This window comes from Protopterus annectens, chromosome 11.part0 (assembly GCF_019279795.1).
Source record: "Protopterus annectens isolate FY-2018-M chromosome 11.part0, PAN1.0, whole genome shotgun sequence".
Lineage (NCBI taxonomy): Eukaryota > Metazoa > Chordata > Ceratodontiformes > Protopteridae > Protopterus > Protopterus annectens.
Genome location: NC_056745.1, coordinates 1,218,685,016 through 1,218,710,055, shown reverse-complemented (window position 1 = coordinate 1,218,710,055; position 25,040 = coordinate 1,218,685,016). Strand labels below are relative to the sequence as shown.

The window sequence follows — 25,040 nt, the reverse complement described above, 5'->3', positions numbered from 1 at the left end:
ACACTTTCATTAAATTGTGGCTTTCCTGACAGGGAGAGTGTTGTATTGAACATGAACTCATACCTCTTAACTGTATGGATTTTCAAAGAATGTCTGGATTTTTGCCTCATCTTCCAATTTGTGTCTTTTGCTTAGGAAATAAAAGTAGTCATCCAAGGTAATGCAGTTCCAAGGAGTAAGAATGAGACAGCAGCCTAGGGTTAATGGGTCAGTAGTGGACCGACTATGTGGGACTGTAGCATATAAAGTTGTATTGTTTTTTCAGACAAACAAAAAAAGCACCTAGCACTGTTTTTTCATTGGTGGGTTCTAAGCAGTGGTAGATTGGACAACAGTAAGCATAGCTTTGGCGGATCATCAATACTGGCAAATCAAGTGGGCACAATGTCATTTTTTAAATGTTGGGGATTTTAGTGTGTATGTGTGTGCTTATGTGTTGGGAGTTCTGCAATAGTAGATGATTATTAAAGACAGAGACTTACGGACTGTGGAGAATATGTCTCTTTGTTTCAAAACCTAATACTTGGGTACGCATGCCAGAAGTAGATTTTTTAAGACATAGCTTCTTGCCATTTACAGTGGATGGATATTTACATTTAATGGACAATGTATTAGAGTGGGCCTGTGTGGTTCTGAAGGATGCCAAGTCTACCACTGCCAATGTCTTGTAAAGTGACCTGGAAATGGATATTGGGATGTTACTGAAAAAATATAGTAAGTGGGTTTAGTTTAATTAAACAAAGTGTACTTTCAATTTACAGGCCATAATTTAATTTATTTCAGGTAATCCAGATACTGGTAGATTGTATACCATTAGACTTAATTAGGGAGAGCTATCATTCTGGGGAAACAAGCAGCCCTAGTTTCAGTGAAAGGTCTATGGTTGCTTGCAGGTAGGAAGTTGCAGGATTTTGATGCAATGTGTTTTATTTATTATTTTTAATGCATTTGTCATTTCAAAGCATGTTTTTCTTTGATGCAAAAGAAGGCAGGACTGAATGAGCCATGTAATGTTTAACTGACAATAATGGGATAGAAAGATTGTAAGTGATGTATAATGTTTGCAGCTACAGTTGTTTCAATGGTGTCTGTGATGCATAACTATTTTTGGGCCTGTGTCCCACTTTTATTTTTCGCTTTGTCCAGATTTCTTGCTCTAAGGTTGAGAGGTATGGTTCCATACTAAATCAGAAGTTGTATTTACCTTGGAAGACTTTTCAGCATAATTATGAAAAACAGATCCTTTTTAATATCTCTGCTTATTTCTAATATAAACTGCCATGTAACCTTGCAAATATCCTTCTTAAGCTACTTTACTTCTTTTGGAATTGACAGGTATGATTCATCTGTTCTGACATAAGCATAGAGTGCTAATGTGACTTTGATTTCTTGCAGCAGTCTGTGGTTTACATAATCACAATAACTTTTCTGTGTTTCTGGGTGTGTAATCAGTTTAACAGTTTTAAAGATGTTTTCTAAAAATAAATAAATATATAATAAATAAATAATCCTCTCTACATTTGGAGCTATTGACAAAGTCTGGGAATTTGTTTTTTTCAAAAGCGAAGGTCAGCATTACAGCTCAGTAAACTGTCAGTCTGTGAGTAACTTCTGCACAAACTAAAATGTCTGCCAAATGGCTTTAGATTTGAAGGAAGTCTATTTATTTTATTTTACATTTGTTTACTGGGAAAGTCCGACTGGGCACAGGTCCATTTTCAGCGGAGGCCCGGGGAGAAAAGCTCCAAAAATAACACAAAACAATATAATACAATACATGAGAGAGAGAGAGAGAGAGAGAGAGACAGCAAATTATGGATGTAGTACTCTTACAATATGGCAGAGATTACATTTTGTAACAGTGAGAATCATTGAGGTACAGAATAAACTTAAAAACATTTTTTTTACAGTTATAATTACAGCAAGGCAAATATCAATGAGTTAAGTTTTTAGGAGAAAGCTGTTTGTACATAGCTGAATATAATTTTGCAAATGGAATTCTTAGTTAAACATGCCCCTCTTCTTGGGCAACTAGATTTGAGTAACCAATATTAGATCTTAGCCATCCAGTTGGGAAAGGTTAGTATGTGGATTTTCCATCTGGTTTGATGAAGGCTATGCTACTTACCCAAGGACTACATTTATGGCTATCCATCCAGCCATTGTGTTGCTGAACTACATTGTTTGATAATGAGAGGAGCTTTTTACAGAAGTTGAAGGTTTTTGTGTCAAGAACCTGTCCATAAAAAGTGGCTTGTTTATGTTGCAGTGAAAGCTATGGTCTTTGTAGTGAGGATTTTAAGTATAACCAGTATTTCTGAGGTAGAGGAAGTCTCTTAAGGTAGGATCTTTCTTAGCCTGGAAAGCAAGCCAATGATGAAATTTATAGGGGCCAGTAAGAGACAGAGGAAAGCAAGAAGCTTTTTAGTCTGTTTGGATAACTAAGTGAACTTAGTCCTTTGACCTTTTTTGTCAGAAATGGTTGTAGTCTTTCTTTTGGCAGGGTGTTTTGCTGAGGCACATGCCAAAAGGGACATTGCACTCAATAATGGCTCTTGTAAAGGAAGAATACAGGGATATTATGACCACCTTGTCCCTGGATGAGATACCCTTACTAATGAAGTGGGCCATGTAAAAAGCTTTCCTTACAACAGAGACAACATGGTGGTCAAAAGTCAGGTTTCTATCAACCTGGGTGCCCAAGTGCCATACGACTTATTGCGTGCTTACAATATTGTTATTAATGTGATAATTTCTGGGGACATCACTCTCCTCAAAGGGGAAGATGATGCATTTTTTGGCATTTAGCTTGAGGCCATATTTCTGGCACCAGTTATTTGTTTGGGTGAGACCCTCTTGTAGCTTATACAGAATTGTTTTATTAAGTCAGTAATGTGAATTCTTTGCTTTATTGCAAATTTGTTGGGTTATTTTTATGGATTATAGTATTGTAGGACTGCTGATGTTGACATTTTACGTAGTTGGAGTGCTGGAATGGTTTTCCCAGTGAGAAATGCTAGTGCTGTAGTGAATATCTATTTATTTGTAAAAAAAAAAAAAAAAAATATATATATATATATATATATATATATATATATATATACATATATATATATATATATATATATATATATATATATATATAGATATAGATATTAACTAAGATGTTAGAGTTAACTGTTAGATTAGAGAATATGAATTAGAATTTTAAGGCAAATATTAGGCATTTATTACATTTATTCATTGTTCAAATGCACCTACAGTACAGCCAGGAGGTCGCTTATGGTCTTCCGGAGCAACGAAAGAGTTAACTATATGATATATTTTATATGCGGCCCAATGACCATTTCTGTTCACTCAATGCGGCCCCAGCAAGCCAAAAGGTTGGACACCCCTCTAGGCAAAGAATAGTTAGCTTTATTAAAAGATACTTCCATTTTTTAAAGGTATACTGTCAAGACAGGGTTGGAGACGGTCAGTAGACTGTGAATAAGAGGCTAAACTAATACTAATACTTACACAAACTCCACTCCACACACCTTCAGATAGAAACAACTCTGATCCAAAACAATACCAAAACAGCAAAATCTTCAGAAGTCAGGAATCGAAAAACAGGAACCAAAGTCAAATCCAAAAGCAAATTCTTTATTCTCCAGCACCTCGGTGTAACCACCTTTCAAGAGTATACATTCTCACTGAAAGAATGGATATATATGCTCATAGCAATTAATTAAGCAATTAATTAAACAATTATGTTCAAAAAAGTTTTAAAGCAGACACCTCCAGTTTATTTCATTATTCAGTCCAAAGGGTGTCATTGTATTGTATTTCAAAATAAAAATACTTTCCTTATATTGTAAGTTATATTTCAAAGCATTTTCATCATTACAAAGACATTTCACACTTTCTAAAACTGTTCCTGTTAAAAATGAAGCATCACTATTATGATAAACACTAAAATGTGAGGCAATAAATTTATTTTCCCTTTTATGTCTTATGTCTCTAATGTGCTCACCTAACCTAATACGAAACTCTCTTTTAGTTTCACCTATATAATATAATCCACAGTGTAAAGCATAATGAAATAAACTGGAGGTGTCTGCTTTAAAACTTTTTTGAACATAATTGTTTAATTAATTGCTTAACTAATTGCTATGAGCATATATATATATCCATTCTTTCAGTGAGAATGTATACTCTTGAAAGGTGGTTACACTGAGGCGCTGGAGAATAAAGAATTTGCTTTTGGATTTGACTTTGGTTCCTGTTTTTCGGTTCCTGACTTCTGAAGATTTTGCTGTTTTGGTATTGTTTTGGATCAGAGTTGTTTCTATCTAATACTAATACTTAGTTCTATGCTGATAGAAGACATTATGGGATGTGTGCTCATCCCTCCTGGCATAATGGCTCAGCTCTGCATGTCACTTGAACCTCTGGACAGTACCATATATCAGGCGCTGCTGTGTTTAATTTGTGTAGCTAACTTGAATGTATATATATATATATATATATATATATATATATATATATATATATATATATATATATATATATATATATATATATTATGTTCATAACTGATTACTAGGCTAACAAATTGTAGGAAAACAGCAACCAGAATAACAGTTCACCCAAAATTTATTACATTAAGCACTTTTCATTCAGTAAAATAACTTGAACTTCATCAGACAATACATCATAAAAATAACCACCCAAAACTGAACACATGATCCTTACACAACCAATAAAATGAAATAAGGTAAGATTCTCCATCCACTTAAGTTGCTATACATTAATTACTAAAAATAGCGTATAAAACTTATAAAGCTATTAAGAGTTTTAAAAAGTATTCCTTTACTAAATAAAACCCCTTACTAACAAAACTATCTGGCTAAACTTTTAAGCTTAAGTAAACACAAGATAGAAAACACATCATTTAGGCCAGATTGACAATAAGCATTTAGACAAACCAGCCAAAGTAATTCCAATCTTTCCAAGTTAAGACTACTTGATCCACCCCTACTATTCAAAACAATTTAATCAATCACACAAAATTTAAAAAACATGGTCTTGATGTGACAGTGTATGTTTTGCTAGGGCATTGTCAAGTTTCCCCCTATTGATGTTATATAAATGTTCATATACCCATTCTTTCAATTTCCTCTCCGTCTTCTCAACATAGTAACATTTTTGACACTTAGCAAGATACACCACCATTGTAGAATTACAGTTAAATCTTCCCCTTGTTTTAAATTTCATTTCATTTACTCTGTGTACAACCCAAATCCATTTGTTTCCAATATGCACACATCTCACATTTGAACATACCTGGATATCTTGAAATACTCTGGATATTCCTCTTCAACGGTTGTTTAAAATTAACTCCCCTTCTGAATGTCATATTAGGGTATTCACCCACTTCAGTTGAAATACTTAAGTCATTGGTGAGGAGCTTTTAATTTTTATTGATAATTTTCCTAAGATTCATCCCATCTAAACTATAAGTTGTTATAAAACTTACAGAACAATCAACAGAAAGATTACTCCTATTGATGTTCTCATCTTCCATAAAATCAAACAGGGCATGTTGTACTTCTGTTGGTTGGATTATTTCATTATCCAAAGGAGAAACTACCCAATTAGTTAAAATGGGCTTATACATTCCTGAGCTCCTTTTATTTTGTACTTCAAGAATTAAATTCACTATTAAAGCATCTGGGTACCCACATTTTAAAAACATTCTCCTCAAATTCTCACATTCCACCAAAAATTCCTCTTCTAAAGTTACCATCCTTGCTGCTTTTACAAGTTGACCTTTGACAGCTGTTTTTGGAGGAATGGGTGTAAACTAGAAAAATGCAGGAAGGCATCACAGTACGTCTTTTTTCTAACAATATTTGCCACATACCTATCATGGTTTCTGTCCTTCCTCAGTTCAACAACCAAGCAGGAAATTATTTCCTCATGATAGGAAGATGTAAACTATAAAAAATTAGTTGTAGTGTTGAAATACTGAACTAGTTCAGTAGTGTCTCTTTCATCCCCTTTAATAATAATAAATGTGTCATCCAAATATCAGGTGAAAAAATATATTTTCTCATTAATATGTCTGACCTTAGAAATATACTCGAGTTCCCAATAAGCCATTACTAAGTTGGCAAAGCTAGCACCACAAGGGGAACCTTTTTACTGAACAAAAAGTGCTTAATATAATAAATTTTGGGTGAACTGTTATTTTGGTTGCTATTTTCCTATGATTTGTTTGTTTAGTTGTCATTTTTATGTGCTTTCTTTTGGAGATTACTAGGCTAACAACCAGGGGGAGGGGGGCTTTTGTATTCCTAGACATGTTTCCCAAATGTATCTGATACATTTTGATACTCTAGAGTTATTTTAAGACGTATATGTAGGTTTAGGCATGTGTGGTGAAGCATTTACAGGCTGCCTTACTCTAATAGAGACATTTCTGATTCCCCAACCACTAGTCCAAAACTTATGTTAAAACAGCCTTGTAAAAAACTCATATAAAAGTATGTTCAGATTCTATAAGGGATGACAATAACTATGCCAATAAATACTTGATGAAAGAAAATCATGTCGACTTTTACTGAACTGAAATAAAATAACATTAAAACACAAATATTTCCAGCAAGAATACATCTGTTTCATTCTTCAAGCACAAACATCTTCAACAGCATAGAGGAATCCCTCACTTATGGCAACACCTCACATGGCCTTAATACAGCAGCATGCTCCACTAAGGAATTGTACAACCATTGAGAAACATATATAGTGGTATCAGTCCCTTCCAGAAGCAAGTACCATAGGAGACGAAAAAATGAAAACAAACAATGCTGGTGGTCCCTACCATATATAAATTATACAACAAAATAAATGAATTCATTAAATTATTTAGTAGAGTAAAAGCCCCACTTCTCATATGTAATAACACAAGCATTACAAAAAAATAAAAGCAGGAAAGACATTATAAGGTTCAGTAAAGGAGCCCATGAAGTTAGGCTGGCTTCTGAAGCCAAAAATAATTATAAATTCTTCTTTAGTTGTAAAAAAAAAAAAAAAAAAATACCCAACACTGCTCTGAACTTATTTATAATACTAATGTCTTTTGGCTTTTCCTGTTTAGGGGTCACCACAGCGGAACTCTGATCCGCTAATGATTGGCAGTGGATTTTTTACAGTGCCAAGTTGCCAGCCCAACACCCAACCTTCAAAGAAGGCACACCTATTCAACCCACACACCTACGTGCATGTCTTTAGATGTCACTCAACCATGGGGAGGACACACAGACTCCACACAGAAGGTGCTCCAGCAGAGAATTGAATGGGAGAGCCTCTTGCTGTGACAATGCTAACCACTGCACCACCGCGGCCCTTCTGAATTTATTCATAATGAAGTCTCCTATTCTGACCCGATACACATTGCCAATATCCTTGCAAACAAATTCAGTGCCAACTTTACCCCAGAGACTTCTGTTCAATTTCCTAAACTATGTGAATCCCTTACTCTCCAATTATCATTTACTTAAAGTGCTATCCAAGACCACAAATACTGCCTCCACTTGACCTGACAATATACCTGATTCCTTAATCAGTTAGTGTTAAACATGCCTTTCCAATTACACAAACTTTTACACCTTAGGTTAGGTACTGGTTTCTCCCTTTTGAGTGGTTATGATCCTCCATAAGGTTGACCTTCCAACCATCTCAGATAATTGCAGCCCTATCAGTCATATAAGCCTCATCTGCAAAACCATGCAATGTATTATAATTTACCTTATAAACTGCTATATCAACAATCTTATTTGACTTATCTCCCAAGCAGTTTAACATTTTATGAAGGGAAATCCTATTTATTTAATCTGGTAAACTTCTTCAAATGGGTTTTGGAGAATGTAGATGGTGGCCATGTTGTACACACAAAATATCTTGACCTGATCAAGGTCTCTGATACCATTTCTGATACTGTCATCATACAAATCTAAAAGTTTTAAATTAGCCCGTATGTGGTAAGATGGATGAATGACAGTGCCCACAAGAATGTGAGTTGCAGGTGCCCCATCAGAAAGCACGAAAGTGATCAGTAATGTTTCTCAGGGCTCGTGCTGGGACCTGTCATTTTTTTAAATTTTCTTCTCAGATTTCCGAACAGAGAGCCAAGAGCTCCAGCTAACAAACTTGGGGGGGGGGTTATTGTTAAGTCACCCTATGACACCAAAAGCCTACAGAATGAACTCTCCCTAATAAACTCTTGGCATACTAAAAATGGGCTCAAATTAAATGCTAAAAAGTGCAGTATCATCACTTTTGGTACATCCCTCCCTTCATCATATTTTATATACAACACACCACTACAAAACAACAATGTAGTCAGGGACCTAGACAGATAGCTCTCTTTTCTTTTTTTTTTAACTGATGTCATGGGATCTTTTATTGCCACTGCAGACATCACCAACTCAAGCAGATGGGATTTCAGTTTAGCATCTCTTCCAAAGGACAATAAAATCAGTAAAGCTGCATCTCCCCTTATGCTGTACTGCGGCATCATTAATCCATCTAAAGGGTGTGGGAATAGAACCCACATCTTTCTACAGCAAAGGTTAGTGCGCAATTTGTTACACTTTTTATTCAATGCTTTTAATATACTTCTGTTCTTGTGGCTACTTAATTTAAAAACTGATAAAAGAAGTGACAGTTAATAGTAAATCAAAATATTAGCTCCAGCAAAAATACACTGTGGCTTACAGATAGTAATTTACCTCTATATTTAAAAGTATTAAAAATTTATGATGGTTGTTAGCTCTGAGAACTGAGTTTAAGAGATTACCTTTAATTTAGAAGTTTTTAAAACAGAAAGAAAAACACTTACTTTTGAACAACATGAGTGAATGTCTACAGGGAAGTTTCACTCTATGAAAATGTCATTTGGTTCTGCATATGGGAAATGTAACCCAGAAACTTATTGTATCTATTATTCTAGTAATGAGGTGACTTAGCTAGATTTAATAGTAAGGGGCATATGCAGAGGTGGAACATGCTGAACAGAACTGTTTCTAATTACTAAGCAGGTGTTATAACGTACAGTTGTGTACACTTACCATAAATGTAGATGTTCGAATGTATTCACTGTTGCAGTCATCACCTGTGGGCTACCCCTGCTGTGGTAGCCCTCGGCTGGCCTAAATACCAGAGTCAATGTTTTTTCCATCGGCTGCAGTCGCTTGTAGTCTGACATCAGGTTGTCAGTGCTATAAAGCAAGGCAGCTGACATCATTACATCAGTTTTTCTTGCCCTAACCTGTCAGATGCACAAGGAAGTAAGGGAAAGTGGTCCTGGTGGCCAAAAGCCACCATGGGAAGCTTATGTCCCCCTAGGGGAAGATGCTATATGGGGGATTGAGGGAGGGAAACCAGGACTGCAGCAGTGAATACACTTGAGCATCTACATTTATGGTAAGTGTACACAACTGTACTATGTTTTTCATGTTTCACTGTTGCAGTCATCACCTGTGGGAGGATTTCCAAAGCTGAGGAGAGGGGTGGAAGGAAAGGTTAGAGTCCTAGGCATGGGTCAACAGGCCCTGCAGAACTGCAGAGGCAAACCTTGCCCTAGGCTTAGAAAAAAGAGGTAGGTGGTAATGCTTTGTAAAGGTATGGACAGAGGTCCAGGTGGCAGCTTCCAAGATGTCCCTGGTGGGGACTCATCTGAGGAAGGCTTTGGAAGTGGAGGCTGCTCTATTGGAATGGGTACAGATAGACTTGGGGGGGGGGTTCCCATGTAGTCTGTAGCAAAAATGGATACAGTGTGATATCTATTTGGAAATGGTTTGTTTGGAAATGGGCTTCCCCTCTGCCCCAGGGGCAAAGCTGACAAGTGATTGGTCTGTTTTTCTGAAAGGTTTAGTACGGTCCAGATAGTATCTAAGTTGTCTGTACATGTCAAGCGAGTGTACAATTCTTTGCCCCTTGTTTTGAGGGTTGGGAAAGAAGGTGGGTAGGTGTATGGCTTAGTTAAGGGTCACATCAGATACCACCTTGAGCATAAAGGAGGGGTTAGCCCTCAGGGAGACACTATCTGCATGGAAAATGATGAAGGGCTCAACTGCCATGAGAGCCTGAAGCTCTGATACCCTTCTGGCTGAGGTGATAGCTAGTAGGAAGGCAGTCTTCCAGAGAGGTATTTCAATTCTGTAGAAACAGCAGGTTCAAAAGGAGGTAAGGTTAGTTTGTATAGAAAATAATTCAGGTCCCAGGGTGATGTGGCAGGCCTTCTGGGAAGTATGATATTAGAAGCCCCTCTGAGGAATTGCTTGATCAAAGGATGAGAGAAGAGGCATGGGTCTGAATCGAAATGGGCAGAAATGGCTGAGGCATGGATTTTAATAGAGGAAAAAGAGAGGCCACTGTTGAGCAACTCAGCTAGGTAATCCAAGATAAGAGGGATGGAAGGATGGGAGGTACTGGCCCCTTTGGACTGGCTCCAGGAGCAGAATTTTTTCCTTTTTCCTGTGTATTATTTTCTGGTGCTGGGTCTCCTGGCCTCTATGATGATATCTAGGACCTGTTTGCGTAACAGGGACTCCTTGTTAGCTTTTAAGGTATAGACCATGCTGAGAGATTGAGAGTCAGTAAGTCTGGGTGCAGTCTCTTCCCCCTTCCCTGGGTCAAAAGGTCTGAGATCAGGGCAAGCTGCATGGGGGGCTGTAATGTCAGGTTGTGCAGTAAGGGGTACCAATGCTGTCTGGACTGATCTGGAGCAAAGAGGATGGCCTTTGGTTTCTCCTCCCTTATTTTGATCAGTACCTTGGGAATAAGGGGCAGAGGAGGGAAAGCGTACACAAAGAGGGAGTTCCAGGGGAAGGTCAAGGCATCCACCTTCCATACTAGGAGAACATTTGCAGCTGGTGGGTGAGGTGTGAGGCAAAGAGATCCACTTCTGGAGTCCCCCACTCCTAAGTGAATTTGTAGAAATATTTCTCTGTGGAGCTGCCATTCATGGGGGTCCAGTAAGTTTCTGCTTAGGTGGTCTGCCAGGGTGTTGTTGACCCCTGGTAGTTATTGGGCAATTAGGTGTAGACCCATGGAGGTGGTTGTAAGCCAGAGGCTCATGGCTAACCTGCACAGGGGGTAAGAATGGGTCCCCCCCGTTTGTTGATATACCACATTACTGTGGTGTTGTCTGTTTTTATAAGAAGAACATCTGGCCTGAGATGGGGTTTGAAAGATGTCAGAGCCTTTTGAACTGCCATCATTTCTTTCTGATTGATGTGCAAGTAAAGTTGCTGGGCATCCCAAAGATCTTGGGTGCACCTGCCTGCTAGGTGAGCACCCCAAGCAATGTGTGAGGCATTGGTGGTGATGGTCTGGCCAGTAGGGTGGAGGATGAAGGGAAGACCCCTGTTCCTGGTACAGGTCTCAGCCCACCAGAGAAACTCAGCCCTTATACATGGGATCAGAGGGAGAGAGGTCTCTAGGGACTGAGAGTGCTGGCACCAAAGGTTCTTTAGATACCACTGAAGTTTTCTCATGTGAAGCCTGGCCAGAGGACTGAGAAGGATGCAAGATGCCATGTATCCCAGGGCTTGCAGGAACTTCCTCACGGTGAGGTGACTTCTGGAAGCCAGCTGGGAAAGTAGAGAGGCAGAAAACTCCGATTTTCTGGAGATAGAAAACCCATTTGGGATTCTTTGTCTAGCAGAGCTCCCAAGAAAATGATCTTCTTAGTGGGGTTTTGCTTTGATTTCTTCTCACTGATGGTGAGCCCTAGGGAAGTTAGGAGTGATTTGACAAAGAGAAGGTCTTGGAGCAGCTTTTCTTTGCACTCTGCCTGAATGAGGCAGTTATCCAGGTAAGGGTAAATCTGTATATTTCTTTGTCTGCAGAATGCTATGGCCGGGGCCAAGCATTTGGTGAATACTCTGGGTGCAGTAAATAAGCCAAAGGGCAGTGCAGTGAACTGAAAGTGTTGTGAGCCTGCTCTGAAATGCAGGAATTTCCTGCACAATTCCCTGATGGGGATATAGAGGTAGGCATCTTTTAGGTCCAGGGTCACTAGGCGGGCATTCTTTATTAACATAGGCAGCAGCTGCTGCAAAGTTAGCATTTTGAATCTGGGGACCACCATTGAGGTGTTCAGAATGGAGAGATCCAGGATGGGGTGCCAAGTGTCCTCTTTTCTGGGAACAAGGAATAGTCTGGAATAAAATCCTTTGCCTGTTTGATCTGAGGGTACAGGTTCTACTGCCCCATGGGATATAAGAGTTTGTACCTGTTTCAATGCCTCTGCCCACTGCTTTGGAGGTAAGTCCGGGTACCGTCTTGGAATTGGGAGTTCGCTGAAAGAGAATTTGTATCCCTGAAAATTTATCTTTAAGACCCACTGGTCCTTTGTTACTGAAAGCCAATTGTCTTTGAAGAGGGAGATCCTTCCTCCTAGTTTTTGATGAGTGAAGGGAGGGCAGAGGGAGGAGGGGGAGTCATTGTGAGTGTTTGCCATAGAAGGATGGCTTAGAACTCCCTGCCTTAGAGACGGAAGTGGTCCATTGTTTGCTTCTCTGCTGGCCCTGGGATAGGGGCCTGGATGGTCTGTACCTTCAGGGCTTACCTTGGCCCTGTCTGCTAAGTGCAGGGATGGGCCAGTGCTTAGAGGGAAAGTTCCTGCTGAACCTGGGAGGTTGTACCTGAATGAAGTCTTTTACTGTTTGTATAGATTTTGCTTTGTCTTCCATCTTTTTAAGCACATCTGCATTTTCCCCAAACACACGCTCCTTATCTAGGGGTGCATCAATAAGTTTAGACTTGACATGATCAGGGAGAGGTTGTTCCTTCAGCCATGCATGTCTCCTAATAACAGATCCTGTTGCTGCTGCCCTGCTAGAGGCTTCTAGGGCATCATATCCACATTGTAATGAGTGTTTGGCCACTTGACAAGCAGAGTGCAGTAAATCTGCTAACTCTTTTGAATTGGCACAGTCAGGAAAAGTAGCAATTTTTTGTTTTAATAGTTCCAAATTATGTTGTTGATATTTTAACATATAGAACTGACAACTGAGTGCTCTGATAGCTAAGGTTGCAGAGGTGTATACTTTTTTACCCCATCTGTCCAGATCTCTGAAGTCCTTGTCAGAAGGAATAGAATTTTTGGCGGAACTAGTGTTAGCTTCTTTAGGTCCTGTGTAATGACCTCTGGGTCTGCACCAGGATTTCTGTACAGGTATTTGTGAGAATCTGGTACTCTGTAGCACCTGTCAGGTTTACTGGGAGCAGGAGGTAGGGCATCAGGGGCTAAGCTGGATTCATGGAAAACATCATCCACCACTTCTAAAATAGGGGGAATGGCCATGGGGTCTGTGCTGAGGCAGGCCCAGAAACTCTCTAAGTCTTTTCTTAGACTGTGGGAAGTCCTGGGATTCCCATTGGAAATGTTCCCTGTGGGAGTGAAGGGTTTCCCCAAAGGAAAGGTCCTCTGGAGGGGAGGCAGAAGGGATGGATTCCTCTGCATCTGAATCCTCATAAGCAGTTAAGGGATGCTGTTCCTCTTCAAAAACTGAATAGTCAGATTCCTCAGAATCCTGTTCTGTCATAATTTCTGGAGAAGGGTGCCTTTTCCTTTTAGAAGTTGTGGCCTGACTACCCGGATAAGGAAGATGAGATCCTCCGCCATTTTCAGCATTTGTGCTTGGGGCAGTGGAGTAGTAGCAAGACGGTGGCTAGAAGCAGATTTCCTAGGAGTGGCCTGGCTTCTAGACCTGAGAGAATCTGTTGGTCTGAGAGAAATGGTAGTTGGAAGAGAAGACGTCATTTTTTGCCTAGATTCGAAAGTGCGAATGGCCTCCTCAGAAGCCAGTGCCTATGTAGCAGCATCAGACCCAACCGAGGCAGAGACAGCCAAAGGCTCGGAAGATGAAGAAGATTTCTGCAGCATACCAGACTCCAAAAGGGTCTCAGTAGAGGCCTGCATAGATATCAAACTCTGGCATCAGGGGCTGTGAAAGCACCTCACTAAATTCTGGAGAACTGATGACCTGCTTAGTGGTAGTATTGTTGGAAGGCTTAGCCTTGTGTGGTCTGTCTCTATCTTTGTTTTTTTTAGAAAGTCCACAGATTGTTGGCTGGTGGATGCCATATCGAAATGCAAAGATGGAACACGAACATAACTGTCTACAAAAAGAGCTCTACACCGAATGTTTCTCGTATTAAAGAGGGCACAGAACCGGCAACAGGGGACGTCATGGTCTGGGCCTAAACAAGTGAAGCAGAAAGAATGAACATCTCGGTTTGGGATCAGCTTTCCACAGGCGAGACAATTGTTAACTTTTTCGGACATCAGTTAGTGCAAGAAAAAAGGTTCCCCAACAGGTTACTTAGCTTTAGACGTTGAAATTCAACTTCTGGTAGTGACTGACTGGCACTCGTGGGAATTGCTTCTGCTACAGGCTCTATGGCAAGAAAGATGTCAGACTACAAGCGACTGCAGCTAATGCAAAAAAACATTGACTCTGGTATTCGGGCCAGCCGAGGGCTACCACAACAGGGATAACCCACAGGTGATGACTGCAACAGTGAAACACGAAGAGCATCTATATGTTACATGAGAGTTAGTTGGGAACATTTCTATTTTATTTTTATTTTATTTTATTTTTATTTTACATTTGTTGACTGGGCTAGTCTAGCTGGACTCATGTCCATTTTCAGTAGAGACCCGTGGAGAGAAGCTCCACTACAGTTAAACTCACAGTACATAGTTACAAGTAGAAAACGAGATTATTACATTGCAGCATAGTACCAATATAGTTTACAATTATATAGACGCTATAATTCAAAAAGACTAAGGAAGAGTCATGTTTATACAGAAGAGAGCTTGCTAAGCAAGAGTAAGCTCTGTGGCAGATTAAGGAAAGGCAGTGTTAGTAGTAACTTTAGTAGGCTGAAAATCACATATTCACAGAGGTTAATAGGAAATAAGATGGTGGTGTTAGGAAAACTAGCCATAAAAATGAAGGAGGAGAGTTTTAGTAAGGATTTGTGCAAGGGCATAGCCAGTGAGTTAGGAGATATTCCTTAAGTTGCTTTTTGAATAGAGATGTAGAAGAGAGAGATGAAAGTTCCCTGGGGAGCAGGTTCCAAGATTTCCCTACAGTGTTTGAGAATAATGTGTCCCCAGCCTTATTGTTGGATTGATGTATAGTTACTAGTAACCTATTGGCTGAGCGAAGGGTCGAGAGATTTTTGTAGGGGGTGATAAGACTAGTTAATTTTGGAGTATTAGTAAGATGATATAAGATTTTGTGTGTGATAGTAAGTTGTTGAAATAATAGTTGATTTTGGAGTTCAAGCCATCCAAGTTGTTTTAGATTCTGACAATGGTGGGTTCTGAATGGGGAGTTTGTGGCAAATCTAGCTATGTTGTTATAGGTGAGTGCCAGTTTGTTGAGATTGCTTTTTGAAAGATTGGTATAAATGGGAGAAGCATAGAGTAGCATGGAGATGAGATGGGCATGGGCAATAGTAGTTCTGGCTGTGGGGGTAAGGTAGGGTTTAATTCTGTAAAGGGTGCCTAGCTTTCTGTTAACTGATTTTATGGTGGTATTGATGTGTATGTCAAAGGTAAGATTATGGTCTATTGTCACACCTAAGAGTTTGGTGGTTGGTTCTGGAGATATTACATTACCATTTTTGGATGTCACTGTAAGGTCTAATGGAGAGGACTTTATTGTAGGATTGAAGAGCAATAATTTTGTTTTTTTTTGGCGTTCAGGAGAAGGCAGCATTGTAGGAACCAACTTTCAACTTTATTAAATACTGTCTGGGTAAGGGATTGGAGTTCTGGTAAGCAAGTAGCAGAGCAAATTAGCATAGAGTCATCTGCATATTGTATGCAGGTGGCTTGAGGAATTGTAAGATTTACATCATTAATAAAAATGGAGAATAGGAAAGAGCCTAAGATAGAGCCCTGAGGTACACCAAGGGAAACAGGAAGGTGTGTGGAAAGTTCATTGTCCCAGAGCACAGCTTGTTGTCTAATTTCTAGGTAGGACTTAAATCAGTGTAGTGCATGTGTATCAAGTGAGAGAGATTTAAGTATATACAAAAGAAGGTGATGGTTAACCATATCGAAGGCTTTGAGAGGTCAATAAAGAGTACAGATGATAGGGAGTTTTTATTACGATTTTTGTTGATGCAATCAGAAAAGGATAGAAGGGCAGAAGTTGTGCTATGGAATGGTCTAAAGCCATGCTGACAGTTGGCAAGTAAGTTGTTGTGGAGAAGGTGGTCGAGTAGCTGTCAGTGGATACACTTCTCCATTATTTTTGCTAGTGGAGAGAGGAGGGCTATAGGGTGAAAGTTAGAGAGTTCAGTAGAGTCACCACCCTTATGAAGAGGAATGATATGGGAGATTTTCCAGATAGATGGGATAGATCCTTCGGTGATTGTTCTGTTTATAAGTATGGAGATGGGATAGGCTATGACTTTAGCTGATTTCTGCAGATATTCAGCTGGTAGGAGGTCAGCTGAAGGGGTGCCTGGTTTAAGTCTTTGGAGAAGGGTGCAGATAAGAGATCTAGGCACAGGTTGTAGATGAAATGAGGGAGACAAGTTAGTTATAGTGGGTGACAGGTTAGTGGTAACAGGGGGTAAAGAGTTGGCTAGGGATTGGATTGCATCAGTAAACAAGGTATTGAAGGCATTAGCAATAAGTTTAGGATTGTCATGGGTGCAGCCTGTTGGGGTTGGTGTTTTGGAGTGGCCTGGATGTAAGAGCTTATTTATACCTGACCAGAACTTTTGTGAGTGAGTTTGTTGGAGTCGAAACTAAAAGTTTTTTCTTGTCAAGAAGTACAGAAGTTTTAGCAGAGTTCCTCAGCTGCTTAAATTTTAGGTGGTCTATTGGATTTTTAGTAGTTCTCCATTTGGCCCACATTTTATTTCTTAATGTGATTTTTTGATTAGTTTCATTTGTAAGCCGTGGAGCAGTTTTTCTGCTGTTGCTGATGGATCGAATAGGGGCATGATAGTCTAAGATTTGTAGGAAATTGGTGTTGAAATATAACACTGCTTCCTCTAGTGGTAGGTATTTTAGAGGTGACCAATCACATGCATTAAGTTCGGTTTGGAAGCTTTCTTGATTAAACTTTTTATTAAATTGAGTAGTTCTAAATAAGTTAGGAATGCTGATCTTTTGCCTACATACAAAGGTTAGAGAGGGGTCACTAATGTCATCTGGAAGGGTGCCTGCTTTGTAGGACAAGGGATGGTTGTTAACAAGGATCCAATCTAAGGTGCTTTCTTTGTTATTAGGTTTATGTTATTAGGTTCTAGTAGGGGAGGTAATTATTTGGGAAAAGCCATATAGGTTTATATGGGTTGTTGGGTTAGGTGAAATACAGGTAGTCCAGTCAATATTAAAGTCACCTAGAACTATGGTTTCTTGAGGTAAGTAAGCAGAGAGCCAGCTAAGGATATTTTCAAGGGTATTGATGTTATTTCCAGGAGGAAGGTAGGAGCATATTAAATAAATGGCTTTAAAGGTATTGATTTGTAGCTTTGCTGTAAGGATTTCAGCATTAATACTAGTAGGAAGCTGCATATCAAAAGTAGTGACTTGTAGCCCAGATTTGAAAAGGATGGCTACACCCCCACCCTTTTTGGTTGTGCAATCTGTTCTCAGAATATTATATCCAGGTGAGGTAATTTTGTTATCCTGGGTTGTTGGTTTTAGCCAAGTTTCTGTAAAGCATAGGATGTCAAAAGAATGCACATCTAGGAGTGCATGAAGGTAGGCTATTTTATTATTTATGCTACGTATATTCAGATGTGCTATAAGGAGAGAGTTAGAGGGTCTTGCTTGGTTGTAAGAGGTGGAGGGAATGAAGGTGAGGGGGTTAGTGATATCTAAATTGTTAGGGCCAGGGTTGGGGTGAATATCACCAGCTACTAGGAGGTGTAGATGAGGTCTGACTATAATCTTTAAAGCGTTGGAGAAGATATATGGAGATTTTCTAGATTGGAAGTAAGCAATATGAGCAAGTCTGTGATACTTAGGAAGCAAGTAGGAGGGTATTGATGTTAAGTTTATACGGTTATAGGAGGATGGCTGTGTTATTAGTAAAGTATGCTGAGAGGGGTGGTGAAGTTCAGAAATACAGGGATGTTCATAGGATACAGATAGAAAAGGAAGAATAGTGAAAAGGGGTAGTAACCTTTTATTTTTGGACATAGGAATAATGGCCATCGTAAGGTGTAAGATAGAAATAAAGTGTAGATGATAAGGAGTGGAGATGAAACAAATGTAAAGAGATAGAGTATAGGATGAGAGAGGGTGAGGAGGTAGGCTTTATGTAGTGAGAGAGTTAGTTAATGAAGGTATGTACGTGACATGTGATAAGTATGTAATAGGATAATGAGAAGGGATTAAGGATAGGGCTACAAGGGAAGGGGTGTGGTCTAAGAGGTATAAGTGTAGGTGTAGTGGGGGTGGGTGGAATTTGTGGGTAGAGTCAGGGAGCGGATTAAGCCTGCAGGGCAATCACAGCGGGTAGACCCAGAAAGTGAAAGGCTAGAGAGGAAAAACAATCAGTAAGCAAAAGAGACAGCAGCTATAGTATAGGGTAGGGCAGAAAGAGCGTATCTTAAAGCAAAAAGTGGTAAGGCAACATGGGCAATAGAAAAGGAGAGGAAGAAACAGCAGAAGATCAGAAGAGTAAAAAAGGGTCTATTCGTAAAGTAAAATTCTGGGAGAGAAATACCGTAGGTAAAGGCTTATTCCTGGGTATGTGGCGCCACCTAGTGGTGACAGGAGAAATGCCTGCAACAGGGATCATACAGAATGGTGACCCACTGTATCCGTTTGGTAGATAAAAATAATATCTGAAGGGTGGAGGGAGAGAGGCAGGCTGCGGTCGGCTGCAAGCACGGTGTAGGCAAGAAGTCAGACTCACAGGATAAATAAGCAGAAAAAATAAAACACAGTTATGCGCTTAGGTAAAAAGGCAAATTACACTGAGTATTCACTTGTGTGAAGGGATAAGCGCACAGTAGGGTGCGTAGAACAGAACAGAGTCTTCACACAGTACTAGGAGGAGATATTCCTTTCTGCTGGTTGTGGTTTATGATTCCAATTCTTAACCTAAGCACAGAGGGAGTACCCAGGGGTAGAACAGCTGTAAAATAAAGAGACAAGACAATTATGAGTAAGGCAGGTATAGAGACAGAGGAGGCTAGCAGAAGGAAAAAAAACTAGGCTGGATGAAAGGACAGAAGATAAGAGTTAGGGAAAAATACTAGAAAGCAGGGGGGGATATTAGAGGGACGTACAACAGGGAAAGGACAAGATATAGAGAAAATAGCAGTTTCCCCTAGAATCCCAACAAACAGCGAGACACCTGACTATAATATTAGACAGGCAGAGAGAGTTACAAATAGAAACCCACACCTTTTGTCCCACAAGAACAGTAAAGATAGAGGCCATAGTACAGGGGGAAGGAGGTGCTGCAAGAGCAATCATACAATTTGTAATACAACTGCAGCAGGGGTCACAGAAACTAATCACAAAACCAGTTACAATAAATGCAGCTAGAGACATATCTTAAAAACCAGTACTGTAAGTTATTATTTGCACAAATCAATGCTAGGTATAGAGCACATAACCAATTATACATACATATAGGATATCTAGAGCAAACAATGAGAAGTTGCAGTGAAACTAAGCAGGCTGCATCAATGTAGAGACTATAGCTCGTGTAAGAATGTTTACTAATTATTGCATTCTTGTTGCTGTCCACATTTTGTCTGTTGCATAGGGAGTTCAGAGGGACTTTCTTTGCCTGCTTAGGTACTCTGCAGGGGTCACTCCAGATTTCATTTGCTTTGACCCTGTGTTTATATTGCTGTGTTTACATTCCGTTCTCTGGAGTGTTCTACAATCTTGTTTTCTTCTATGTGCGTTATGTGATGATGCTGACAGAGAAAGATGGAAGGAACTTCTTTAAGGTCCACTTAGTATTGTAATATTTTGCTAGATATAATAGACAATTTATTTAAAGATTGGAAGGGGTGGTAAACCTAGTAATGATTTCAGGTGTGTCTTGTAGAGGCAATTAATGCCCTTGGTCAGTTGAGTGTTTTTGTATTAGCAGTGCGTTAACATGGGAGGTAAGTAAATGAGACTTAATGTGATGATTTAAATGAGAGCAATATGGGAAAAGTCAATGTACATTTCAATAATGGATTGACAGGAAACTAGAAAAGAGATAGCTGAAATAATTAGAACAGAGATAAACAGGAAAACAGAGTAGAGATGTAATGGTTGTGTATATTCATTAGACTAAATGAAGTAAAAACTCTTGATATTATTTGATGTTTAAAACTACCTATCGTCTAGACCTGGTTTTTTTTGGAATAGCTGTTATATTTATAGCTTTGATGTGTGGACATTTGATATTCTATTATATGTTGTGAAAAAGCCACCTACGTTTCCTCACTTAGTTACTGTTACTGGTATAGCTTTTTAGTTTTATAATGTAATTAAGATTTACGAATGTAAGAACAGAAATATATTGTTCTAATTAGTTATTGCACTAGTACCATATTCAGTCAATGAATGCAGTGGCAGGTTCATTGAATAGAAGTTAAAAGTGCATATAAGCAACATTTACTTCTCCCTCAACTTAACTCATACTTAACATTCGTTTAAACCTGATTTTTTGCTTATTGTCTTTTATATGTGATTTCTTTGAGGGTGAAGAAATAATATTTAACCAGGCAACAAATACATTGTAAGAATTATAAACATCAAAAGACGTCAGTATGTTTAACATTAATATTGACAAAAAGAAAATTCAATATTATGAATATGGTAAACTTGCTGGAGAAGAAGCATACAGATTTGCTTTATACATTCAGTTTATGGCCAGGTAGGATGCTAATATGAGTATGTAATTGCCTATTGCATGTAGTGATCATTTTGGCACACTATTTGGTATTTATTAAGCGGCTCTGCACGATGTGTGGAGTGTCATGTAGAGCCACCAAACAAAGAAACAGCAGAATATGCTTAGTCAAAGTACTTGCTAATTAACCAATGCAATATGGCAGAACTATTCAGGAAGCTGTAAAGCAAGCATGTACACTCAGTGTAGGCCTTTGCCTTGCACACCAATACTCTTTGGAATATAGGCATGATTACAGCTGGAGAAAAAAAAATACTTTAGGGGTCACTGCTGCTATTATTATGCAGTATATGCAACAGACTTTACATCAGGGTGCTACTATTGCTGCTGTCAGACCTTGGATAAGAAGAAAGGGACATTTAGACCCCATTTGACTTATCATGGACTGCAAGAAACAGAAATTGTTGAGAGATACTGGGTGGACAGATACTCACTGGAGGAAATATGCCACCTCTACTGAACCCCCCCCCCCCCCCGGACACAGGGAAATCATGGAGAACCCATCCCAATGGAAACAAGGGTAAGTTTAGCATTACTGGAATTTTCCAGAGACCCACAGGGGATATATTAGGGCTGTCATATCTGTTTCACACAAACACCACAGGAGAGCGCAAGAATCATACAGGATTTATATGCAGAAGCACACTTCCTTGAAGTGTTCAGTGACACAGATTGAACAACCATAAAAATCAAAGCCCTGCCTGAGGAACAGGGAAGGAGGTACATCAACAGAAAAGGTTTCCACTCTATAAATTGTCATGTTGTCTGTAATGACCAAGCAATCATCTATAGTGTCTGTGCAGGTAACCCAGGCATTTTCCACGACACACTTATATAGCACACTTGTGAGCTGTACACCAGGTTTGCTAGGAGTGACATTCCTCAAGGGCATGCTCAAACTAGAAATATCATAGCACATGTGTTTGGTTTGCTTAAATCAAGGTTGTGGTGTATAGACACATCAGGAGGTGTACTCCAGTATGACCCAGACACCCCTGCCGAAATACTTATGCCCTGTGCATTGCCACACAATATAATTCTCAGGAAACACCTTCAATAAGATCAGCAAGGGACTGGAACACATGATGAGCCAGCAGCAGCAAAAGGTACAGATGAGGAGTCTGAGGGGGTTAACCATCACAATTTCAGTTGAAGGTTTGGCGACCATTGGATGTTGAATTACAGTTGGCCAAATCCCGTGTTGCCGAACTTTCATGTGTGCGAGTTCCAGTTCAGTGAATGCACAGTGCATTCGCACATATGAGATCAATTTTATAATTAGAGAACACTGTACAATCAGGATTGGGAAATTTACCCTTTTCACCACTGTAGTGCAATCTTGGAGTTGGAATATATAATTTGGAAGGAGTGTGGGGTTACAGTCTCTCACAGGGGCTGCAGGGGGGCTTGCACCCCTGTAAAATCATTACATTACATGATGTGAAGTGTCAGACTGCAGTCTACGGTTATTGAGAAAGGTGTAATTTGCAACAGGAAGTGTGTTTGTGACATTCTGACCTTCTCGACATTCCAGTTCAAAGTTCTTAGTCAATATTTAAGGTAGGAATTTATTTTGACTTTCAAATATAGGTTCATAGGTTCATAGGTTTATACTAGGCTATCTGCCCTAAGGCATTTATAAGCCTAGCCCAAATTTTTGTGGCTTATGCCACCCCTTATATGAAAAAATACTGTGCCCATTAGTTTGTTGTGCCTCTGTCCAGCAGTGACACAGAGATGATTCCCGGGGTAAACCTACGATCTCCCATCCACAGGTCAAGATTTCTCTTGAACAGAGCCAGCGAGGTACTCTGCCTCACATGGACTGGGATTTTATTCCACAGCATAGGGAGTCTCTGAGTGATAAATCTATCCCTCCAGCACGTCCTGTTTATGTCCGTGCTAAGGTTTAAGTCGCTTGCTCTAGTGGTTTTGGTGGATTTGGATTTTTTGAGGTGGAGCATGTCCATTAATTCCGGGTTGGACATGGCCTTGTATGTCAGGCACATGTCACCTCTGAGCAGACGGTATGCGACTGAATAGAGCTGGAGTTTCTTCAATCTGGCAGCATATGACAGATTTTGGAGTCCCTTTATCCTTTTGGTGAGGAACTTTTGGGGTCTCTCCAATTGCTGCAGATGTCGGGTGAGATACATCCCGAATGGGGCATTGTACTCGATATATGTATATATGATATACGTATATATGTATGTATATATGATAGTAAACCATCTGTGGAAGATCCACGAGCTGCAGAAGGTGCTGGCAGATGGAGGCATGCACAGTATGTCCTGGTTCTGGCTGTAAAACAAAGGTTTTTCTAGCTCAAAGCCTAAGACCCCATGCTCATGCACAGATGAAAAGTGATGCCTTTTAGACCCCACAACATTTACTTAATCATTTAATGGCTGTGCTCCTTTAGCATCAGAAAGAGACAACACCAAAGGACATAAACGTTACCTGTAGTAATGACAAGGTTAAGTGTGGAACCTGTAAAAAAAAGTTATGTAACCGATTAATCTCATATGAAAATATGTATATGCCAATAAACACATAATTTCTTTGAGGTGTACAGTTATGTCAGTGATATCTCATCTGTAATGCAATGCATAACAGAAACAATAGTGTGCATGGGCAAGTGAATTATTTTTTTCAATGTGTGTGGGTCTGTATGAACACAGTCAAGCACTGTGCTAGCACTAACTACATCCTTGCATCATGAACAGGTGTGAGCCGTGCATGGTAGACTACTAATTTTAGTGTCATTGCCCACGACCATGAGAACCACCTCTGCCATGAGCTCCACTGCTACTTCCACAGCCCTGGCTAGAAGTCAGGGTATACATGCACATGAGTGATGTCTGCTGGATGAGCTCTCCTCATAGCTATGTCCAGAACCCCCACCCCATGGGCCACCACGTCTGGGTATGGGCGCAGCAATCACTGATAGAGCATTAGATGCATTGTCATTGTGGGAGCAGGATCTTATATGGCCACATCTGCTAACACCAAAAGATGGCAGCTCTCTGGCCATGTGTATGCCCACCCTCCCTCAACAGACATTCCATCACAGAAACTGCTCAATCCAGTGTGTTGTTCATCATTTCTAAGGAGTTGTGCATACAGATGAGTCATTCACATCAGAATACACATTTAGTAGTCACACTATCTCTTTCCAAGTCTGGGGTGAAATGTACCTTTACCTCCACTATGGTCCTCACATACATCTGGCAACACCTAATGACACACCAGCTTCAGGAAGAGAGTGAACAGCAGACCTCCTTTGAGCATTCCTACCAACCCTCCTGTATGGCACAACACCCTCATGATGGTTATTGGGAGAGCCAGCTGTCTCTGCCTCCAGAGTAACAGCACTAGTCTGATCAGCTGTGTCACCCTCAACCTGTCCTGTATCAAAGGTCTCTGTGTCATGGGTATGTGTTGCCATAGTGACTGTGTCTGAAACATGAGCAGTGGATGTGGGAGTCACAAACTCAGTGTCAGACTGAACCTCCGCACCCCCCCAGACTGTACCTCTTCATCACCACTATCATCATAATCATCATCGTCATCATCAGAGGCTACCAATACTCTATCAGGTAGTAGGATTTCCACATTATCACTCTCAGTATCACTTATGATAAAAAGCAATAAACACAAACAATCAGAAAAAAAATGGAAAATAAAATTTATCACACATTTCCTTATAATAAAGGTATGTAAAACTTCTTAACAGATGATAAAGCTACAAAAAACTTAACTGCCATGTAAACCTGAACCTACGTTATATACAGTATTAACAATAATCAAATGTCTGCTTACAGTATGTAGGTAGGCTGGCACCCTGCAAACCAGAAGTGCTTGTATGTGAGGAATGGAAAGGAAAGCATCATGCAAATAAAAGTGCAATTTAAAAAGGTTCTTATAAAAAACGTTATTGTCATTTATAATGGTGAGAAAGGTTTTTCTTTGTTTGTTTGGATTTATTTTATGATGTCGAGTTTCCGAAAGTTCGATCATATGGTTTTGGCCATATGAAATTCGATCTTTTGGAAATTCGGCATTATAAGTGAA

The 25,040-nt window shown here is 39.7% G+C and overlaps 1 protein-coding gene across 1 annotated transcript in view; it reads right to left on the bottom strand.

The window, feature by feature from the left end:
* The window catches only part of LOC122815047 (extracellular calcium-sensing receptor-like), a 270,860-nt gene extending 246,446 nt beyond the window's left edge, over nucleotides 1-24,414 (bottom strand). The window contains exon 1 of the mRNA XM_044087294.1: nucleotides 24,192-24,414. Within this exon, the coding sequence (XP_043943229.1) occupies nucleotides 24,192-24,414 (223 nt within the window). The remainder of the gene's footprint in view (nucleotides 1-24,191) is intronic.
* Between the last annotated feature and the right edge of the window lie 626 nt (nucleotides 24,415-25,040).